Source organism: Vombatus ursinus, unplaced genomic scaffold (genome assembly GCF_900497805.2).
Source record: "Vombatus ursinus unplaced genomic scaffold, bare-nosed wombat genome assembly UNPS02014810.1, whole genome shotgun sequence".
In the NCBI taxonomy this organism is placed as follows: Eukaryota; Metazoa; Chordata; class Mammalia; order Diprotodontia; family Vombatidae; genus Vombatus; species Vombatus ursinus.
This window is the reverse complement of record NW_020954588.1, coordinates 48,933,318-48,957,807: the sequence shown is the minus strand read 5'-3', so window position 1 is coordinate 48,957,807 and position 24,490 is coordinate 48,933,318. Positions and strand designations below refer to the sequence as shown.

Here is a 24,490-nt window from a genome sequence, read left to right as displayed (position 1 = left end):
ATGATTTATTGGGTTTTCTAAGGATTTTCTAAGTATAACATCATATCATCTGCAACAAGTGATACTTTTGTTTCCTCATTGCCTATTCTAATTCCTTTAATTTCTTTTTCTTCTCTTATTGCTATAGCTAACATTTTTAGTACTATTTTAAATAATAGAGGTGATAATGAGCATCCTTGCTTCACCCCTGATTGTATTGGGAAGGCTTCTAGCCTATCTTCATTATTGCTTGCTGATGATTTTAGATAAATATTACTTGTCATCGTAAGGTAAGCACCATTTATCCCTATGATCTCTAGTGTTTTTAATAGGAATGAGTGCTATATTTTGTCAAAGGCTTTTTCTGCATCTATTGAGATAATCATGATTTCTGTTGCTTTTATTATTGATATAGTCAGTTATACTGATAGTTTTCCTAATATTGAACCAGCCTTGCATTTCTGGTATAAATCCCACCTGGTCATAGTGTATGATCCTTGTGATATATTGCTGTAATCTCTTTGCTAATATTTTATTAAAATTTTTTGCAACAATGTTCATTAAGGAAATTGGTCTATAATTTTCTTTCTCTGTTTTGGCTCTTCCTGGTTTGGGTGTCAGCACCATATTTATGTCATAAAAGAAATTTGGTAGAACTCTGCCTATTTTTCCAAATAGTTTATGTAGTATTGGAATGAATTGTTCTATAAATGTTCAGTAGAATTCACTTGTCAATTCATCTGGTCCTAGGTATTGTTTCTTAGGAAGTTCATTGATAGCTTATTCAATTTCTTTTTCTAAGATTGGGTTATTTAAGTATTTTATTTCTTCTTCTGTTAATCTGGGTAATTTATGTTTTTTGTAGATATTCATCGATTTCATTTAGATTGTCAAATTTATTGGCATATAATTGGGCAAAATAGCTCTTAACAATTGTCCTAATTTCCTCTTAATTGGTGGTAAATTTGCCCCCTTCATTTTTGATACTAGTAATTTGATTTTCTTCTTTCCTTTTTAAAAATCAAATTAACCAATGATTTATTTATTTTATTGGTTTTTTTTTTAATAAAACCAGCTTCTAGTTTCATTTATTAGTTCAATGGTTTTCTTACTTTCAATTTTATTAATCTTTCCTTTGATTTTCAGGATTTCCAATTTGGTGTTTAATTGGGAATTTTTAATTTGTTATTTTCCTTGTTTTTTTTTAGTTGCACACCCATTTTATTAATCTGCTTTTTTTAATATTCTATTGATTTAAGCAATTAAAGACATAAAATTTCCCCTAAGTACTGCTTTGGCTGCATCCCATAAATTTTGGTATGTTGTCCTATTGTTCTCATTTTCTTTAATGAAATTATTGATTGTTTCTATGACTTGTTCTTTGACCCACTTGTTTTTTAGGATTAGATTATGTAATTTCCAATTAATTTTTAATCTCTATTTCCATTGTCCACTGTTAAATGTAATTTTTATTGCATTATGATCTGAAAAGGATGTGTTTACTACATTTGGTTTTCTGCATTTGGTTGTGAGGTTTTTATGTCCTAATACATAGTCAATTTTTATGTAGATGCCATGTACTGCTGAGAAAAAGGAATATTCCTTTCTATTCCCATTCAATTTTCTCCAGAGATCTATCATATCTAACTTTTCCAGAATTTTATTCACCTCCTTAACTTCTTTTTTGTGTATTTTTTTTTTTGGTCAGATTTATCTAGTTCTGGGAGGGGAAAGTTGATGTCCCCCACTAGTACAGTTTTATTATCTATTTCTTCCTATAACTCATTCAACTTCTCTTTCAAAAAGTCAGATGCTATACCAGTTGGTGCATATATGTTTAGTGTGATATATTTATGGTACTTTTCAGCAAGATATGGTTTCCTTCTTTATCTCTTTTAATTAGATCTATTGTTGCTTTTGCTTTGTCTGAGATCATGATTGCTACCCCAGCTTTCTTTGTTCAGCTGAAGCATAATAGATTCTGCTCCAGCCCCTTACCTTTATCCTATGTGTATCTCTCTGCTTCAGGTGTGTTTCTTGTAAACAACATATTGTAGGATTCTGGTTTTTAATCCATTCTGCTATCTGTTTGTGTTTTATGAGTGAGTTCATCCCATTCACATTTATAATTATAACTAAATGTGTATTTACCTCCACGATATTTTTCACTTCTTTATTCCCCTCTCTCTCTTAACCCCTACCCTTTCCCTCCTCACAAGTGTTTTATTTCTGATCACCACTTTCCCCAATATACCCTCCCTTTTGTCAGTCTCCCCTCCTCTTCTATTATCCCCATCCCTTTTTACTTTCTTTTAAGGTAAGATAGATTTCTCTGAGTGTGTATGTTATTCCCTCTTTGAGTCAATTTTGATGAGAGTAAGATTTAAACTTTGCCCACCACCACTACCCTCAGCTGTCCTGATTTCCAATGTATCACAAGACCTCTAACTCAGCTAAACTAACAAACTAACAGACTTTATGGACTGGCCTGGGATTCCATCCATGATTTGCAAAAATTGTATTATTGGATAATCAACAAGCAATTAAAAGTAATTCTAAAGAAGTTTAAGCCAACAATTGATAAGCAATTTTCACATTATTTATGTTTACTCAAACAATTAATAAACAATGTTTACATTGTTTAGAGTTTATAATATTTCAAAAAATTAGTAAGCAATGTTTACATTGTTTATAGTGTTTCAAACCAGCAATGAACAGCATGTTTCTAAATTGGAGACTTCCTGTCCCTGAAGGAAAGGGAGCTGGGCAGGAGCATTTAGGTAAATGTAAAGCTATTAAAACATTATATTAACATATATAAACATATATAAACATAAAGCCAGAGCCAAGAAACTGCCTTCTTAGGGACACCACTCCAAAAAGTCAAGGAAAAAAAACCTCAGGATTGGTTGTATTTCTAGAAATGTTTCTGCATGGATTTGGTGTGCATGGGGGAAGGGGGCAGAGAGGGAAAGGAGAAAAGAGGGGCAAAGAAAGAGAGAGAGAAAGGAGAAGAGAAGGGGGGGAAGGAGAGGGGATTAGGGAGAGAAGAAGGGAAGGAGGGGCAGCTAGATGGAGCAGTGAATAGAGCTACAGCCTTGGAGTCAGAAGGACCTAAGTTCAAATCCAGCCTCAGACACTTGACATGTACTAGCTGTGTGACCCTGGGCAAGTCACTTAGCCCTGATTGCCTCACCAAAAAGCAAAAAAAAAAAAAGGAGGAGGGAGAGGCAGAGAGAAACAGAGAGAAAGATTTTCTCTCCAGGGGTCTCAAAAACAATCACAGTACCTCAGAGTTAGAGTGGAAAATTACCTCAGTGATGACCTAGTCAGCTCGTGTCTGAGGAGTCTCAACAGTTATCATGGCTACCTCTAAATCTTTTCTTCTCAAGGCTGAACATCTCTAGTTCTTGCAAACAATCTTTGTAGGACATAATGTGTGAGTGCGCACATGCGCACGCGCGCGCGCACACACACACACACACACACACACACACACAGAGTATGGTTGTCCTCCTCTACAGGCTCTCCAGTTTATCAATATCCTTCCAAAAATGTGACATTCAGGATCAAACACAGTACTCCAGATGTGGGCTGCTCAGGGTAAAGCCCTCATGATCACTTTGCTTTACTTGAATAGACAGTCTAATTTTTACTTATTGATGTAGGGTACGTCCACATGAGCTCTCTTCATCAAGGGATGTCAGATCACAGGTGGCTTGGGTGATGTATCAGTGATAGAGGGTGAAGCGGGGAGGGAGCGCTTGATAAGGCCTGGGACTAAAGTGGCCTAGAGCAAGAGAAGGCTTGTAGATTTAGAACTGAAAGGCACCTCAAAGGTGACTTTATACAGGTGAAGAAACTGACCCCTGAAGGGCTGTGGTCCCCAATGGTCATGCTGGGACTGGAACCCAGATCTTCTAATTCCAAATTCAGTGTGAGTGAGTGTGTGTGTGTGTGTGTGTGTGTGTGTGTGGTCTCTTAAACTGCTAAAGATTCACCTTCAGGGCCCAGGATAAGGCATTCTGTGGAGGAGTATAGAGTGTCAGCAGAGGAGAAAGAGCCTTGGATTTGGAAGAAAGTATTCTGAGTTCTCACTCTGGCTCTATCATCAAATTACTGGGTGGCCTTAGATGAGTCACTTCCCCTCTCTGGGCCTCAGTTTCCACATCTGTAAAATGGGAGGAGGGGGGCTGGACTTGATAATCTCCAAGACATCATTGAGCATGTGCATTCCATGATGCTGAGTCCATCAGCTCTGCTGTCTTGGGTGGCACCAGAGAGAGCAGATGGGCATGCATGGTGCTGGAAAGGGACTTGAGAGATGGAGTCAGAATGGAAATGGGGCTAGGAGGTGGCCTGCTGCCATGGTGGGCAGCTGGGGACTTCCAGATTTCATTGCCATTTGCAGAGAATTGCTACCGTCCTGCCCAGCAGGCCTGCATTCAGCCAGAGCCCAAGCAACATTTATTAAGCTCCAGAGTACTGAGCTTGGAAGTAGGAAGACTCATCCTCATGAGTTCTAATCCTACTTCAGACACTTGCTAGCTGTGTGACCCTAGGCAAGTCACTTCACTTTGTTTGCCTCAGTTTCCTCACCTGTAAAATGAGCCGGAAAAAAGAAATGGCAAACTACTCCAGTACCTCTGCCAAGAAAATCTCAAAGGGGACGTGACTGAAACTACTCAACAACAACAATAAACTTATGCCAGCCACTGTGCTAAGCCTGGGGTTACAAAGAAAGACAAAAGACAGTGACTACCCTCAAGGAGCTTCCAGTCTCTACTCTTGTCTGTAAGTAGAACGGGAAGAGTGTGGAAAGAGGACAAGGAATTGTCAGAAATCATTGCGCACCCTCCCCCAAATGCTCAAGGCTAGGATGATTTGAAAGTCTCTTTAAAGCTTATGCCCTGGAATCACTGCCATCCTGGGCTGGTTTGTCATGAATATTCTTATCAATGACTTTATAACTTACCTTATAAAACATTATAGCTGTGTGATCCTGGTCAAGTCACCTAAGCTTCATGTGCCTCAGTTTCCTCTTCTAAAAAAAGGGGATAATAATAGCACCTATCTTGTAGCGTCTTTGTGAGGATCAGATGATATATGTATGCAAAGTACTTTGCAAACCTTAAAGTGCTACAGAAATGCTGAAAGAATAAATTACACATATAACATATGCAATATTATGTATATATACACATATATGTGTATATACATATGTATACATATAAAATGTGTCATTAATACAAAGCTGGAAGGCGTATCTACCATGTGGGAAAATGGAATTAGAATCCAAAAAAATCTCCAGAAGCTGTAAGATTTAGCTGAGTTAAATTAGGTTAAATTTAGTAGGATAAATGTAAAGACCTACACTTGGATTCAAAACAGTAATTGTACAAATGCAGGCTAGAGAAAGCATGGCCAGATCACAAATTGATGTTATCTGCATCCACAGAAAGAACTAATAAATAGAAATATATATATATATATAGAATGATTTTATATATATATGTACACATACATACACAAGTGGATGTATGTATTGATGTGTATTTATATAGATAGATACATAAATACATTTTCTACATATATTATATATAGACATAGTTGTGTCAAATGGTAGTCATCTCGGGTGGAGAGGGGGGAGAGAGGAGAGAAGAAAAAAATAAAAAAAGTTACATGATAACTTTATTATATATTTAAAAAGAATAGCAAGTTGTACATAATAGATTTGAAGTTTCATATGCAATCATCTTTTTTATTCTACTATGTTACGGTAATGCTTGTTTTATTTCTTAAGATTGGAATAAAATAAATAAAATTTAAAAAGAGATCTGGGGCTTTTAATGGGCTGCAAGTTCAATATTGAGTCAACTAGGTGGAGTCAGGAAATTCAGGAAGACCTGAGTTTAAATCTGGCTTCAGACATCATGTGACTATGGGCAACTCACTTCATCTCTCTCTATTTGTGCTGGTTTCCTCAAGTATAAAATAGTAATAGCGCCTATCTCACAGGGTTGTTATGGAGATCAAGTAAGATAATATTTGTAAAAAAGCACAGCACAGTGCCTAGCACATAGTAGGGGATTCATAAATGCTTATTCACTTCCCTTCCCTGTAGTCAGCACCTAAGTATCTGGGTGGCAAAATGGATTGAGGGCTAGACCTGGAATTAGAAAGACCCAATTTGCCTCAGACACCTACCAGTTTTGTGACCTTGCACAAGTCACTTAACCCCTGTCTGCTTCAGTTTCTTCATCTGTAAGATGGGGATAATAACAGCACCTACATCCCAGAGTTGTTCTGAGGATCAAATAAGGTCTTATTTGTAAAGTGCTTCGCAAACCTTTGCTAGATATCTATGTTTGTGATGATTCGTCAACAACGTAAAATGGTGCTCACAAAAGTGATCTCAATTAAGCTACATTTCCAAGAGAGATATGGTGCCTAGAATGAGAGGAGCAATTGTGCCCTTCTCCTCTCCATGGTCACGGTGACTCTAGATTAGGGACCACATTTTAGGAAATTGGAACTTATCCAGAGGACGGTAGCCATAACAGTGAGGGAACAGAATTCTTCATTAGACAAAGTTCAGTTAAAAGAACATTGAACTGGATTCTGAACATCTTTTTTCATGGAAATAATGCTGAATTTTTCACAGAAATGGAATCAATGATTCCTGCTAACAGTGAATTTTTTGTCATCCATTTAAGAAAGAGGTTGAAACATAGCCTAGAGGTATGTAGCTATTACCTTGCACCAGGTCTGCAGGTGAATGTGCTTTTGTGTTAGATTTGTTGGTGGCCTGAAGAAGAAAAGACATAGGGGAGATGAGAGCTATCTTCAGGTGTATGGAGAGCTATATGGAAGAAAGATGGAGGGCAGAAATAGGACTATAGGGAAGTAGGTTTCAGTTTGATACCAAGAACATCTTCCTACCAATTGGAGCTGACCAAAAGTGGGATTAGGTGTGGCTTGGCAGGTGGCTGGTTTCCTATCACTAGGAGTCTTCAAGTAGGGGCCATATATAAATGTTTGTTGGGAATCCAACAGAAGAGATTCCTGTTCAGGCATGGGTAAACTAAATGATCTGTGAAGCTCTTTCCACACGTGAGAGTCTGTAATTATATCTGCCACAAAAAGGAAAACCTTTGCCTCTATGTCTAAATAAAGAAAGCGTCTTTGGTAGATAGAAGCAGTCACATTTTATTTCAGTAACAATCATGCTAGTGAGTCAAGCAGTGAAGTTTACTGAAATCCTCCAAAGCACACAGCCTTGGACTAGATGTATGGGTGCTTTGGGTCTGTTTTCATCAAACCAGGGGTCGTCTCTGTTGAAGATGGCAAGGTAAATTTTTCACTTTTAAAAAAGGTAAAGAATTTGGCTTTCTGGTGGCATAATCTCATTGCATTTGTCATTGTTCCACTTGGTATCCTTAGGAAAACTGGTGCATTTGGACCAGATGGCTGTTGTGGTCTCTTTAAATTCTCAAATTCCAAGATTCTCTGATTTTACTTCATTTTCTCTCCTTAAAATGGAGGTGATTATGAGAATGAGGATATCAAAACATTCACATTTTGTATTTCCATCACTTCTGGACCATATTACCACAGGAAGGTAACTCTGGACAGCCCCATTTTTGAGACTTCTCAATAATTTCCAATGCCTGGGTTTCATTTGTTCTCACCCAAAAAGTCTTTCTGGGAGTATCACAATCTGCTTTGTCTTAGCTCTTCCTTTGGAGCATTCACTTTATCTCCTGAAAGCAACTGATGCTACTTAACTGCACTCACTTGAACTTAGAGCCAATTGACTACAATTGATTAAACAGCCATTAAGGAGACTCCAATCTGATTCCAGTTACCAAGGGAACAGCTAGGGTTTGCTTGCTGGTCAGCACCATGCAGTACTGAGAATTCCAAGGTGAAGAACTGCTAGAGACCATAGAAATCACCTAGCCCAAAACCCCAAGTGATCCAAGACCCCCTCCTCTAACACTATTGACAGGTGGTTTTGAACATTGTCACTTCATCTAACTCAAAAGCAAAGCTACAAAAACTTGCTGACATTTTTGCAATACTTGAGTAGAAAGAAGGGTGCAAATATTTCTCCAGAGAGAAAGGAATAAGTCTTTATATGGCCTATTATGTGCCAGACACTGCAGTAAACACTTTACAATTATCTCATTTGTTCCTTGCAATAACCATGGGAGGTAGAGGCCATTTTACAGATGAGGAAACTGGGATAGAGTTTAAGTGACTTGCCCAGGATCACCATGCTAGTAAGTGTGAGGCTGGATTTGAATTCAGGTCTTCCTCCAGCTCTCTATCTACAGCTCTTTGTCAAGTCTCTCTCTCTCTGTCTCCTCTATCTCTGTCTACTACTCTCTGTCTCTCTATCACCTGTCTCTTCTGAAGCTTGTTTATTGTAAGATGCTGCTGAAGCCTCTGTTGATGTGAGATGGGTAACAAAGGGAGGAAATCCATTCTGTAATCTAGTACTTAGCACATGGCTGGTACATAGTAGGGGCTTAATAAATGTTTATTGACTCAGATGGCAGCAAATATTTCAGAACTTCGGGTTCAGGCATGACCTTGAGATTCTACCGAATCCACCAACATTTTCTCCAAATTCTGGGCTCCGAACAGCTGCTCCAAGGGCTTTTCTAACCCTTCTCATTCATCTTTCTCATCCTTCCAGGGTTTTTCCATTTATTCCTGAGGTCCCTCCTGCAATTAAAAGCCACTACGAAGGACCACCAAGATGGCAGGAGCCTCAGTAAAGGTGGCAGTGCGAGTACGCCCCTTTAACTCCCGAGAAATGAGCCGGGACTCGAAATGTATCATCCAGATGACAGGAAGCACCACAAGTGAGTACTGGCCCACCTGGGGCTCCTTTCCTTTCTCTGATGAGTGTTCCACAGGCATTGGGTGAAACTTATCTGGCGTATGACTGGTCATTGGCAGAGGTGACCGAGAGCTTAGGTTTCAGAAGGACGGTTTTCCTGTCCCTGGCTTGGTGTCTCTCCCCACCTGCTCCCTGCCCCCAGCTCCAGCTCAGGCTCCAGAAGAGAAGTGAAGCTCTAGCTCATTCTCACTTAACCAGTGCAATGGGGGGAGGGGGGCAGAAATCAATTACATTATTAGAGTTAATGGTTAACACCCAAACTTTATCAGAGGACTTGATTTATGCTATGCCCCATTCACACGCACACATATTCACCCCCCCACACACACACCTGTACTCACTCTCACAAACATACCTTCTCACACATGTACACACACTCACACATATGTAGCCATCCTCACACACACACCATCTGCTTCCTCTCACCTATCTATAAACCATGAAACTTCAAACAAAGACAGTGACCAGCCCTAGAGAGAAACAAAAGATGGCCTTTCACTTCAAGACTTAGCCAGCTTTCCCTTCAGGTTTCTCCTATACTTTCCACCCCCTCTCCCAGGGCCATATTAGGTAGTCATCAAATGAAATAATATTTATGAAGTGCTTAGTCCAGTGCCTGGCACATAGTAGGTGCTTAATAAATGTTTGTTCCCTTCTTCTATAAGACGTGATTTTAAGATGCTTGGAAGGACCCACCTGTTCCAAGTATATCACTCCTATTATTCCCTGATGATTGAGATCCCCCTAGCAGGGCTGAGACCACTTCCTCCTATCCAGAAGAAGAAAGGCATGCTGCCCTGTGATGGGAGAAGCAACATCTTGCAACTGGGAGTTGAGGAATTCCCAGATTAGTAAAATAGAAAGGCAAGACTCAAGCTCACTGCCTATGAGGCCCAGTGCTAGAGATTAGAATGTAAGGTCCCTGGGGCCACAATCATTTCACTTTCCATCTTTCGGTCCCTAATAAGTAGTGAAGTACCTGCAGAGCAGACGTTTAGTAAATTCTTGCCAAACTGATGTTATTATCTTGCCAATGCATGGAATTCAAATGATGGGAAGCACAAACCGCAGAGTATGAGGCAGAAGTGTTGCCATGATGCTCGTAACCAGTAAGGAAGAGAGAAGCCCTTCTCTCCATAGTCACTACAGTCTGGCTATCGGCCAGAGACTTGCAGTGGCAAAGCAGAGAAAAGTCAGGAAGAGCAGGAAGGAGGAAGGCTATGAAGGAGGAAGAAAGGCATTTGGTTGGCCCCTTGGCCACTAGTGATGGCAGGAGGGACAAGTGAACTCGATGATCAGAGAAAGGATCTCTCTACAAACCCTTTAGCAGCTTCTTCAGATAAAGCAAGAAACTTGGGGCAATTACTCTGAATTTGATGAAATCTGAAACTCCACCATAAGCTGGGAAAGAGCCTTTGTCGGGCTGAAGTGAAGGTGGGAGAATTAATGATTCCTCCAATCCTTTGCTCTCACTTCTGTACAAATAGGCTTCCCAGCCCCACCTTCTGTGGCATTGGAACATGACTTCTTTCGCCATGGGAAGTCCAAAGGGCTGACATTTTTTCAAAGTCCCCCAAAATTCAATGTGATTGATTCTATAAATGATGTGGGGAGGGCATTACAGAATGTTAGAGTAGTGGTAAGAAAAAGACTTTGGGTGCTTTGGAAAGGGAACATCAGTAATTTCCTTTGTTACCCACAGAAGAGAAAGCTCCTGGTGAGTCACTCTTGTACTGTTGAGTGGGTGGTCTTCTCAATGGTCACACAGCCCCAGGGATATCAAAACTCTAGAATGTCAAGACTGGGAAGGATGTAAGAAGTTGCTTAGTCCAGCTGGTTCACAGATGAAGAGAATGAGATGCAGATATGTTAAGTGACTTGTCCCCGGCAGTAACAGGTAGAATCAGGGCTTGAACCCAGGTTCTCTCATTCCAAATCCGGGGTTCTTTCCACAACATCACACTGTATTGTATATTCTTAACCTCTAACCAATGGTATTGGAGAGGAAGGTAGGTCAGATAGAGACAGAGAGGCAGAGACAGAGACACAGAGACAGAAAGAGAAAGAGAAACAGAGGCAAAGAGTCAGAGAGACACAGAAACCAGCAGACAGAGAGAGACATAGAGAAGGAGCAATTGAAACTCATCAGAATACACCTAGTTAATTCCTCCAGTCATGGACCAAACATGATTTTGCTCTTTGATTTCCCAGGCCAGAGGGTCAGTAATTGCATTTTAGCATTCCTAGCTACACCTCCAGAGACCTTGGAGCTTATCTGGCTTTCGAGAAGAATGGAAGAAAGGCTTGCAAGGGGTTTTCTTGGCTTTGTTTGCATGGCTGAACTGTGGCATCTTGGGTCAAAATCTGGAAACAACCAGCACAGGGGATTTTCCTTGAGAGGCTATACCTTTCCGGGAAGAAGAGGGGCTCTGATATCCTTATGTCAGGCTCAGGCTGAAAGCTGAATGCAGATCCCTGGCTTTAACCAGGGAGGATCTGTTCCTGTGAGATCCAGAAGAACGTCAGTGCTCTTATCATTCAGGCTGTGAACCTTCCATTCGGTCACTGATGGGGGCAGATGAAGGTGGAGTGGAGGGCCAGAGCAAGTTCATTCTAATCAGCCCTTGTTAGGTATTCTACAGCCCTAGCTTTGGGTCTGATATTTCTATATTTCGAGCCATGGTTCAGAAATACAAATTCCATTCTCAGACACCACCTCCCTAGCCAGCTGCTCTTTTCCCAAATAATTTTTTTTCTCTTCTCTATCCCTTTCCTTCAATGGGAAGCAGTGATGAAAATACCATCTGTGCCCCTGTGGTCTTCAGTTTGGTGCCCGAGACTTCATAATCTTTGGCAATGATTTCTGGATTCCTTCTGGTAGGATCATTTGTGCCCATATGAATCAACAGAAGTAGGTGGGAGTAGTCAGCTGTTTAGAGAAATCTTAGGAAGCTCTCGCTTATATCTCCTCTCTGAGCCTCATTTTCCATATCTGTAAGTGGCCATAATGATTCCAATAGTGCCAACTGAAAAGGGTTGTCAGGAGAGTCAAATTAGATAGCGTATGTGCGCTGCGTCAAGCTTACAGGGCTCCTGGCAGAATATCAGCGTAGGAAAGGACCTCAGACATCAGCCAGTCCAATCCCTACCTAAAGAAGAGCCCTCCCCTGCAATAAGTGGTCACTTAGTCTCTCCTGTAGATGTCAGCTAGTAATATATAGGCTGAAATGGGGGTCCTGGAAAGATCATGGAAGGATTCAAGTCAGAAGGGATTTTTGAGGTCATTTAGTCCAATCCAAAAAACTGAGACCCCCAAAAGTGAGGTGACTTACCCAGGGTCCCACATTGAGTAGCAAGGATGGATTCACACAGAGGGCTTTTTGATTCCAGGTTCAGATTTCTTTTCATCATATCATTATGTGCCAACTTCATTCCTGACCCCAGTGACTGTGAACTCCTCGATAGCAGGGGCTAGCTGCTTGCTTCTTTCCTGCTGGACCCCCACATATTCACTACCACCTCTCCCCTACTGCTCTGCCCATGGAATTGCCTAAGCTTGCTGAATGATGAGTGAATGAACGTGCTTTTCTCCTCTCCCAAAGCTTCTCAGATACATCCAGCCCCCCCCCTTTATTTGTGCTAATAGAAGGGAGAAAGGGGATGACAAATCTGAAAGCCCTAACCCCAAATCTTTGATAGCTGGCTTCTAAGCTTGTTTGCTCAATGATGAGTGAATGAACCTGCTTTTCTTCTCTTCCAAGGAGCTGCCCCCAAGGATCTTACAATCTAATGGGGGAAGGAATACACAAAAATACAAAAAAGGAAGTTAAAAAGGGAGAAGTTGCCAGAGGAACCCAACATGATATTGGTAGAGTAGAAACCAAGCAAGGTGTCTGAATCCAGATTAGAGAAGGGATCTGTAGACTCTGTCAGAGTCTGCTTCTGGATCCTGTGGGATGGACTATAGGGAGCAAAGCCATAGCTAGGGACTCTTATAACCAGAGTGAGGAGCACAAAATATGCTCTCTGTTTATTTTGAAGAAGGCCAGCCATGGAGACCTGGGACACATGAGGCTGCTGCTGCTGGGGAGGCCAAATTTGGGGAGGAGATAAAAAAACTGGATGGGACAGATCTAGGGAGGAGCTGACCTGGTCCTGGGCTCTTCCCTGGCTGCTAGCTTCTGATTTTAACTGACAGTTCTCACTAGCTGCTACTAAGCTCTGTTGTTCCCACCCTGCTAAAGGACTCTCAGTATCATGAGCGTCCTCTAAAATGTGGCCACCTGCAGCATTGCCCTGGTGGCATTGCCCTAGTTATGTCTCTGCAGGAGAGAGGAATGGAGGCAGGGGGTGAGAGAGATAATTTCATACCCCCCCTTATTCCCTGGAGCTTAAAACCTGCCTCGGATCTGCCCAGACTGTCAGGCATAGATCCAAATGGCCTGATTCCTTCAGGACTTCTCCAAATATAGATCCAGCTTAGGCCAAGCAGTCAGAACCAGAGGATCTGAGACCTTGAACTGGAAGGGTCCTCAGAAACCACTGAGTCCAGCTACCTCCTTTTATAGAGGAAGAAGCTGAGTCTAGGAGTGGGGGAATGAAGTGCCTTGCCCATAGTCTCAGGGAAGGGAAAGACTAAGCATTTATGTGGCACCTACTGTGTGCCAGACAGTGTGCGAAGTGCTTCATAAGTATTATCTCTTGTGATCCTCACAACAACCTCGGGAGGGAGGAGCTGTTATTATCCCCCTTTTACAGTTGAGGAAACCGAGGTTGAGTGACTTGCCCAAAGTCACACAGCTGGTAAGTTCCTGAGGCCAGATTTGAACTCAGGTTTTCCTGACTTCCAGCATAGTGCTCTATCCATTGTACCACTCATTAGCCACCTCCACGGTCACCCAGACAGTAAGTGACTAGGATAAGATTTGAACCCAGACCCTTTGACTCCAAATACAGTGCCCTTTTCACACTCCCATGTTGCCTCATCTTCTTCACCAGATCTGGTCTCCCTCCTGACTTCCCTATTTCTCTTAGTAGCAGCACCACCTTTGAGTTCCTCAGAACCATCTTCTGTTTCTTCTCCTAAGCCCGCACACTGAGTTGGTCACTGAGTCACAATGCTCCTCCTTCCCCTGTGCCCCTCATAGACATCTCCTCCTTTTCATTACCATGATTCTGAACCTTCTCAACTCTCCCCTGGCCTATGGAGACAGCCTCCTAACTGTTCTCCCTGTGCCTACTCACTCTCCCCACCTTCTGTCCATCCCTCATACCACTTCTGGATTTGTTTTCCTAAAGCACAGCCCTGATAATTTCACTTATTTATCAGCATTTCCAGTGGCTTCCAGTTATCTTCTAAATCAAATCCCAATTTCTTATTCTGGCTTTCAAGGCTTTCCATTCTCTGGCCTTAATTTCTCTTTACAGGCATCTCCTAATCACACTTATCCCTAGCCAAACCTGACCCATGTCTCAACGCTTCTGTGCCTTTAGCTATACTATCCACTGGACCTGGAAATCTCCTCCTGAATACACTTTCCTGTATTCACCTATCAAAATGGTGGCCACCCTAACTGAGGTGCCTTCCCTTCTAGGGAGCCTGTTCTGAATCTCAGAACTGGAAATGATCCCTTCTTCCTCTCTACTCTGCGAGCACTTTTTTGGCACCTCTCTTATGGTGGTTTTCAGAGTTAAAACTAGGAATTTTTGCCTCTGGTGTGAGAGACAAGAAAGATCCCATCATCTGGTGGGTTTAGGGGAAATAAGGACCCCAAGATGCTGATGTGGTGTGGAGGGGAGAGGAGCTCACCCCTGGAGATCTTCTGAGAACTTCAGTCTAATCCAACAAGCATGTTTCTCTGTGCTTATATCTGCTGTACTGGAGATAAAAAGACAAAATGAAAAGCAGTCCTTATCCTGAAGAAGTCAATATTGCAGGTTTAGCGGGCAGGGGCTGGATGTAATATCTGCTTTGGTCATGTTGAGTTTGAGATGACTGGAGGACATCCACTTGGAGATGTCTCATTGGCGTGTGGTGATTCAAGAGCTTAGGAGAGAGACAAGGGCTGGGTATGGGATGTAGACCTGGGAGTGACCTGCGGAGGCATCATAATGCAAGCCATGAGAACTGATGATTAGGGCAGCAGTGTGTGATGGGGGTGGGGGGAAGCACCAATTCTGGAGTCAAAGGATCTTGGTTCACATTCTGCCCTGATGTTTATGGAATTGTGCACACTTATTTTCATATTGTTTCCCCCACTAGAATGTGAGCCCTTTGAGGATCCAATCCTTTTTTAAACCTTTCCTTGTATCCTCAATGCCTAGCATAATAAATCTTTGTTGATTGACAATGGCCAAATAGCTTCACCTCCTTGGGCCTCAGTTCTCCCCTCTATAAAAATAGGGGTTGGACCAAATGATGTCTCAGGTCCTTTCCACTTCTAGATATAGAACCAGTTCTAGATCACAGAAATCCTATGAGGAGATTTACACAAGGAAAGTGTGTGTAGAAAAAACAAGAGAGAGTCCAGGACAGAGCCTTGGAGGACCCCTAGGCTTGGGGGTGGGGTGGGTTAAGGATGATGGTCCAGCAAAGGAGGTTGAAAAGGAGAAGTCACATATGTACAGAAGTCTTTATAGCAGCTCTTCTTGTGGCAAAGAATTGGAAATTGAGGGGACGCTCATCAATTGGGGAATGGCTGGACAAGTTGTGGTATATGATTGTGATGGGATATTACTGTGTCATAAGAAATGGCCAAGGGGATGGTTTCAGAAAAATCTGGGAAGACTTACATGAACTGATGAAAAGTGAAGGGAGAAGAATCAGGAGAACTCTGGATAATAACAGCAATATTGTAGATGATTAACTATGAAAGACTTGGCTACTCTGATCAATACAATAATCCAAGGCAATTCCAAAGGACTCATGAAGGAAAATGCTCTCCACCTCCAGAGAGAGAACTGATGAACTCAGAGTGCAAACTGAAGTATTTTTTCATTTTCTTTACTTTGGGCTAATGGCTAAAATGGAAATGTGTTTTGCATGATTTTGCACGTATGGTTGATATTGCTTGCCTTCTCAATGGTTTGTGAAGAGGCTAGAAGGAGGGAGAGAATTCAGAACTCAAATTTTTTTAAATGAATGTTACAAATAAATAAACGATAATTTTAAAAAGAAGAGGAGAGGCCAAATAGGCAGGAGAAAAGTCAGGAGAATCCCAGAGGAGAAGGTGGCCACCATTATCAAGTCTAGCTGAGAGGTCAAGAAGGAGGAGGTCTGAGAAAATTCTTTGCTATTTAGAAGTTAAGGGATTGTTGATGACATTGGTGAGAACACTGACATTTCAGCATTGGAGTGGGAAGCCAGATTGCAAGGGGGTGAGGAGTGGGAGAAGAGGAAGTGAAGGCAGGGAACAGAGATGGCTTTTTCTAGGAGTTTGGTTGTGATAGGTGGGAGAGATATAGGTCCCTGATTTGATTAATTTGACTTTATTACTGGCTGTTGTGTAGGACAGTTTTGAATATGCCTGACAGCTCTTGAATATATAATGGGTGCAAAGGTAGGAAACCCTAGAATCCTTCTTTCTACACTCCCTCCCAGCCTTTCCCTTCCAACATTATCCCGTCTGTATCTGCTCGTGGAACGCTATTGCCCATCTGTCCCTCTTCCCATTGATGGAGGGTGAGGCCCATCCTCAGCCCTGGGCAGGGGATGACAAAGGCCTGGGAAGTCTCTGAGGAGGATCAAAGGTTAAGTGAATGGAGGTGGGAACTTACCTTCTGATCCAGGCTGAGCAGGCGCGTGCCTCAGCGGTCTCTCCTGCTCCGTGTGTATGAGTGCGTGCGTCTATGTGTGTGGTGAGAAGGGGAGTGACATGGGCCTAGATCCCTTGGAGTCCCCCAAGTTCCTGACTGCGGGGGAAAGGGCCCTTTGTCAGGAGGTGATGGCTGTGAGCACCCCTGATGCTGAAGGACACCCCCTCCCATCCCGCTGCATCCCTTCCTGTAGGGCACTGGAGAGCCTGAGCCAGCAGTGTAGCATTTCCTCCAGTCCTGGCTGCCATGATCTGATGGGCATTCACAGCCTTAGTTACACTGCTGCCCAGAAAAGAGATGTGGGGCTTTGTTGCTCCTGGTGAATTCAGCAGCTGGAGGTTGTACTGGGGGCACCGCCATCTACACAAAGCCCACAGACGCCCTTGCATGGCAAGGCCCCGGAGGTTTAGGAGCCCTGCAATGCTCTGGGTGGGCTCTCACTGTGAGAGCCGAAGGTGGGTCACAGAGGGTTCATCTCCAGCTTCAGGCCCAGGCCAGCCTGTGCCCTTTGTCCCCCTTGCTCCCCTTCCTGGCCAGCTGCTGCTTTGGTGACCTTCATGGGGATTGCCACCCTTTGTTGGGTTGTTATTATTGCCTCCTCCCTGCATCAGCAAAACTGGGCGAGCAGGCACCAGTCCCAGTGAGGTATTTAGCAGCCAGACAGAGGGCTGGCTTTGGGGGTCACAAGTTAGGGCATTGTAAACACACACACACACACACACACACACACACACACACACACTCACACACATATACACACCAAACAAACAGAAACGCCATGCTGATGGCCACAAAGTCGGGGTTCTAGTCCTGGTTCCACTAGGGGTAGCTAGGTGGCACAGTGGATGGATTTTGGAGTCAGGAAGACCTGAGTTTGAATCCCACCTCAATACTTACTATATGACCCTGGACAAGTCATTCGACCTCAGTTTGCCTCAGTTTCCTCATCTGTAAAGTGGCAGATAGTAATACCTCACAAGGTTGTGGTAAGGAGCAAATGAGATAACATATGTAAAACATTATGCAAACCTTAAAGCACTATATGATGGTAGCTTGTCTCATGATCTGCCACTTACTGGCTGTGTGACCTTGGATAAGTCAATTTCAGTCTCTGGGCCTCAGTTTCCTCCATGTGAGAGAGGAGGAGATAGAGAGGTGAAGCGTGTACAGTCATGTGAACTTAGCATCAGAGACCTTGAGCTGCAAAGACGTCAAAGGTTGTTTAGTCCTACCCTCCTCCCTAGCTTTACAGAGGAAGAAACTGAGTCTAAGGAAGCCAAAGTGACTTCCCAGAGTTCACAAGGCAGCAAATGTCCGTGGTAGGATTTGAACGCAGCTCCTCCTGCGCTCCTTCTCTGAGGCCCAAGGTCCCATCCAGCTCCGACACTCCGTGACCCTCTGATCCACGTCCCCTCTTCCAAAGGTTCCCTGCACTCCAGAAAGCGATGAAGGCATCACCAACATCACACCATCCCTCACACTCATTCTTTGCCTTACTCTCTGGCTGGGGTGATAGATTTCCATTGTCCTCCTGTGGGACAGCAGGTTTGGAGGATGGTGGGCCAGGGTGAGAGACATTTTGCGGCTTCAAGGCAGTGGGTTCTTCAGCTGTGGGAAGCAACGTGGCTTGTGTTGGGTTCAACCTTAGCTGCCATTAAGCCAGACAGCCCAGATGTGCTAAGTAGACATAAGGGTTCTCTGAGCTGGAGGGACCCGAAGAAATCAGTTCATAAAACCTCAGAACCATATCATCTCTGGGTCAGAAAGGATCTCAGAGAACTCCAGAGCAGAGATCTCCTCCTACAACATCCTGGACAAGGGCTCATGGAGACAAGGGGCATAGAGAACTCATTACCTGTCAAGCCAAAATCATTCCCCTGTGGAACAGCTGCAACTTCACTCCCTACCCCTTTTTTTACGGAGCAAGAAACTGAGACCATGGAGGTAGAACTATTTGGCCAAGGTCAGATAGGAAGTTTTTATTTCTGTCAAGCTGGAGTCTGTCCCTTTCATTCATTACTCTCAGTTTTGTCCTCTAGGGACAGAGTGAGACTAATCTCTCTTCCGGGTGACAGTCCTCCATGCACCCAAAGGTGGGCCTCTTCCCAAGTCTTCTCTTCTCCAAGTTTGAAAAAAAATGTTCATGAGCCAGTCTTCACATGGCCCAGTCTCCAATCCCTTCACCACCCTGATGCCCTTGCCCTGGACATTCTCCAGCTGATTATCATCCCTCCCACAATGTGTCCCCCAAGTTGAGTGAGAGCAGGGCTTTAAATGTGGTCTGACCACGGCAGCTTGGCCCGGTAGGCCGATGGCTTTCTGAATTCAAATGTGGTTCTTGTTGATACAACCATTGTGCAACACTGCCTCATACATCAAAGCAAGGGGAGAGAAATTAGGGGCATTTTTCAGCTTCTGAAATGAATTCAGGGTGAGCTATAAAAATGCTGCTAAGTTCAGAGAAGAAGTTCCCCAGCTCTGTCATCTGGCAGAGAATCTCTTTAAAACAGCTGCTTGAGCTGGTTTACAACAGCATTATGTCTCCCCACATTGCTCTGTAAGGGTTTGGGGCAGATGTGGATGAGGGTGGGGGGGGAGGGGTGTATGCCTGCCCTCTGTTATTTTTGCTTCTGGTGCTGATGTTTGGAATTTGTGTTTATCTTTGAATCTGATGCTAAAGTCCCTGCCTTGACAGCAAATTCCTACACGTCCATTGTGTAGCAGAGCAAAACTGGAATGATTTGACTGGCATAGGAGGCCCTTTTAGCCAGAAGCATCAAATAAATCAAGCCTTCAAACCATTATTGAAATATAATCACTTCTCTGCTCAATAAACTCCAGTGGCTCCCTATTATCTCAAGGACTAAACGCAGACTTCTCAGTTCGGCATCTAAAGCCCTTCTGAACTTGGCCCCAACTTCCTTTTCTTCTTTTTAAGTATCACTCCCTTTCACTTACCCTTCAGTCTGGCCAAACTGAGCACCTTGCTGCTTCTTACCCCATGACATTCCCTCTCCCACTGTGTGTTTGTACCCCCATGAAAATAGCTGGGTAGGGGGTTGCTTTAGTTCCTGACTTTTCAAAGACTGGAAACCCCAGAGAGGCGATTGAAAACCATGCCAAATGTCGATCAAGAGAAAGGCTGGGAAACACTCAGGGTGGAGAAAACAGCACTTAGGGGCTGTACTGAAAGTTGACTTTGAGTATTGGCAAGGCTACCATATGGGAGAGAGAGTTGACTTAGTGTGTCTAGGCTGAAGGCCATTACCAGAAGAAATTCGACGTAGGCTTGCTGTAGGGCAAAACTTGCCAGCGATTAGCTAGCCAGTAGTGAGCTGGGCTTCTTCTAGAGGTTGATCGGGCCATTTACAAAAGCCCCGCCCCTCCCCAATCCCCCGTCAGCTGGTTAAAACCCTATTCATCCTTAAAAATCAAGTTCAACTGCCATTGTCCACTAAGCCTTTTCTGATGCTCCAATCCCTGACTTTGGAATTCCCAGAATATTTGATTTGTATGTTCAATGTAAACTCCTTGAATACAGTAGCTATGTTATATTCAAGTTTGCATCTGCCACCATGTCTTGCCCAGTTTGTGGTATGTATTAAATGCACAAACGTTTGTTGATTGGTTTGATAGATGGCTTTCCCTCCTACATTTCCTCCCCCATCGAAAAAGAAGAAAATCAAAGTCCTTGTGATAAATACAGATTGTCAAGCAAAACGAGTTTTTGCATTTGCCACGTCCACAAATGTATGTCTCAGTCTGCACCTCGAATTCATCAGCTCTTCATCAGGATGTGGCTGCCATGCACCCACCATGGTCCGCTGTAGCAATGGCTTTTTGTTACATAGATCAAAGTTTTGAAGTCTCCCAAACTTTTTTGTGTGCAAACTACTTTTCACGATACTGCATGAGGCAGGAAAGAGTCTTCAGTTCATTTGGTCTTAGTTATTCAGGACCCTGATTGCTTACTTGGATTCGCCAGTTGGCTGTAGGCAGCCATTTCAGTACAGCCAGTTAGGATATGTTTACTAAGCCAGATCCATGGATGCCATTCCCGTGTGCCTGAATTAGTATTGTTCTCATCCACAGCAAGAGACTCCATTCCATACCGTGGCTGACCAAACATGTCCCAGGTGCAGACTGCCCTCTGCCCTGCTCAGATCGCAGTCGGAGCTGTGTTCCATTCTCTGTGCCATATTGTAGGAAGGATGTGGATGAGCTTAGAAACATGAAGAAAAAGACAAGCAGTTTGGTGGAGATCCTTGAGTCCATGCCTTAGGGGGATCATTTGAAGGAACTAGGAGGTCTTTTTTCTGGAGAAGAGAATTCTCAAGGAGATTTGAGAGCACCTTTAAGTATTTGAATTTTTTTTAACTAATAAATTTATTTATTTTCAGTTTTCAGCAATCACTTCCATAAGATTTTGGGTTCCAAAAGAGCATGGCCAGGGTTTCAACATTTGCATCATTTTTACAATGATATTTTATTCACTCTTAGGCTCTGATACAGGAGGACAAAGAAAGTTCCAAGATATGGGGTCCCAGTCCCCTTATCTAATACTGAGAAGTCACAAGGCTACAGGGTCATGTTCTAGACCCCTGCTGAGAATGACACTGCACTCTTGAACAAGGGCCAAGACAGATTCTGATGGACCTACCTGGTCCCGAATCCTTGTGAGCTACATTCAAATATCTCCAATTTCTATAGAAGAAGTTTTCCTCCCTGCAGTCCTAGGAGGTATTCAATGAAAATGTTATTGTCCCCATTTGACAGAGGAACAAAGTGAAACTGAAAGAATTGATGTGACCAGCCCAGGTTCGCAAACTAAGTATGTGCCTAGGATGGGATTTAGAACCAACTCTGCTGAGTCCAAAGGCATGGTTCTAGCTACTACATGGCCTTCCTTCCATATTTAATGCTGAGTATACTGAAGTCTTCGGATCACATGCATACGTGAATGCACACACACACACACACACACACACACGTACATGGCATAGTCAGAGCACCCAAAGGGGATGAACTGAGATCATGTGTGTAAGGCACATATAATTTAAGTATGATGTCTTAGGGAAATATTCATTGCATTTTCAATTCAGTGAACATTTGCTTGTCGAGTGTCACAGAAGTAATAGATTGGAACCAGGAATGGCAGCTGGCTCTCTCCACTGCCTCCAGTGGACTATACCGCCCCCAAATAAGTCTTGATGATGATGCAAAGGAAATAGCTTTCCCAAATTCCATTGTGTATTGGGGGGTGCCCTGAAGACTGAAGAATACTCACAGTTACATTTCTATTTCATTTTATGCATCTTGGTGGATCTGTGGTCCCAATAATATGGGACTCCTCCTCTACTCTAACCTGTGCAGATCCCAACCTATATTCTCCTTGCAGTGTAATTATTGTCCATGTCCTCTCTCCAACACGATGGAGTCCTTCTTCTAGACATTGGCCCTTTCTATGGGCATCAGTGCCTTCTGCTCTGTCTTAGATACTGTGGTGACTGTAGAAAAATTGTGAGATGGGATTCTTCCCCTCAAGGAACTTGCTACACTTGAGGAGATAAGTTTAATAAACAGTTTTAGCTAATGCTAAATTACTATAATTATGTGCTAAATGAGTCTGTGCAGTTTGTAAGTGAAATTAATGTAGAAAAACAAACAGGCAAGAATATTAAGGGTCACACTAAAGAGAAGAGCTAATGAATAGGGACCTCAAACTCTCTTTGAAATATATTGCAAAGCATTGATCATAAAAAAAACTAGTTGACACTGATTGAGGAGGAGGCAGAGAGAGAGAGAGAGATAAGGGAAGTAGTACAGGGAAGGAGAGAGAGAAGAAAGAAGGGAAGGAAGGAGAAAGGGAAGAAAGGAGGGAGAGAGAAACAGAGATGAAGACAGAGACACACAAACAGACAAAGTGATGAGACAAGTCTGAAACAAAGATAGAGATAGAGACAGAGAGGAGACAGAAAGACAGAGACACAGAGACAGAGACAGAAACATAGACAGACAGACATCTGTGCAATAGACTATACACACACACACACACACATACATTTTTGGTTGGATTTAGAACGTGTGTGTATTTATACATACATATGTCCCAAATTGTATGTCTGCAGACATACATATGTACATACATACATATATACACACTATTTGGTCGAATGTCTGGTGTGTATATGTGTATACAAACACACACACACACATATACATATATACCATACCAAACTGATACCCAATTTTCCTAACTATATTAATTAAATAAAATTATTTCCTTTATTTTTATTTTCTGCTTACCAAACATCAAATATTTGGTATACATTTTGATTGAATGCCTGGTATGTATGCAGATCAAATGTACAACAAATATTTAATGTTTCACAAACAGAAAATAAAAACAAGGGAAATAATTTTACTTAACTGACATAGTTGGAAAAATTGTCTATCATTGGGGCTGGAAAAGGATTTGAACCCAATTTTATAACATATATTCTTATTAATTGCAGTGTGGTAAGAGAATTAAACATAAAAGGCAAACTCTAGAAAAATAGAATAATATGTAATGAAATATTTATCTCAATTGTGGAGTATCATTTTTTAACTCAATTAATGGAAGGAATTATTGGGAGTTAAGATGAGTTTGGTTACATTAAAACTAAATTTTAATGTATGATGAAAATCAAAATAATTAAAATTTTCTTAAATTTGGGAAATTATTTACAACAAATGTGACAGATAGAATATATATGGAATTATTAAATAGTTATAATGGTAAGTCCTAGTGCACAGGAGAGCAAAGGATATGAGCAGACAATTTTCAAAAGAAATAACAAAAAAATTTTAATCCTTTGAAAAATACTGAACAATATTAATTATTAAAGAGATACACATTAAAACAATTTTATGGTGGCATGCTCATCAAAGTGTCAAAAATAATTAAAAACAATGAAATTCAGTGCTGGTAGGCCTGTGGAGAAACAGGCACCAATAATGTTCATGTCTATTTGTAGAATCTTTTTTGAAAACAAGATAGAAGTGTGTAGCAAATGTGACAAAGTAAATCCTACTCTTTGAGTCAAATTTTTCATTATTGGGAATTATCAAAAAACACAAAAAGAGCTATCTTCTTAAAGATGTTAATATTAGTAATATATGTAATTTTTAAAACAAGAATTAACTTAAATGTCCAACAATGGGATAATGTTTAAATAAATTGTAGTACTTCAATGGAACGGAATACTATAGGTATAATAAAATTAAGGTTGATAAGTGTGAGGAATAAGACCTTTATGAAATAATGCTGAATGAAAAAAGCAAAACCAACCCATGATCATTTGAGGAGAAGTGTATGGAAATTAACTGAGAAGTTTTCTGGGGATCTAGAGAAAGTAAATAGGGTTGTGACACTTTATAGTTTGCAATATTTGCTCTGACTTCAGATTTTATCCATGTAGGGAAGCATCTGTTAGGAAACTCTTTATCAGTGTAGATCAGCACCAGCTAGGCCCTGAGAAGTTAAGTAATTTCCACAGCATCACATAATCAGTCCATGTCAGAGGCAAGACTTGAACCCAGGTCTTCCTGACTTAAAGGCTGACTTTCTACCCACTATAGTATGCTGTCTCATATTAGGATATATACTTATGTATTTCAATGCAAATTGTCACTAAGAAAATTGAGTTGTTTGTATTGATAGCCCATGCTACATGTTTAATAAAACTTTTTTTTTCCTCAAAAGAAAAGATAAAGAAGCTAACAAGGGCTGGTGCAATCAGG

General features: G+C 42.1%; 1 protein-coding gene across 5 annotated transcripts in view; it reads left to right on the top strand.

Annotated features, from left to right (window-relative positions):
* The first annotated feature begins 8,746 nt into the window (after positions 1 to 8,746).
* Positions 8,747 to 24,490, top strand: part of KIF1A (kinesin family member 1A) — a 154,028-nt gene continuing 138,284 nt past the window's right edge. For all 5 annotated transcript variants that reach the window (XM_027875924.1, XM_027875923.1, XM_027875925.1 and 2 more), the window contains exon 1: positions 8,747 to 8,852. In XM_027875924.1, the coding sequence (XP_027731725.1) occupies positions 8,747 to 8,852 (106 nt within the window). The remainder of the gene's footprint in view (positions 8,853 to 24,490) is intronic.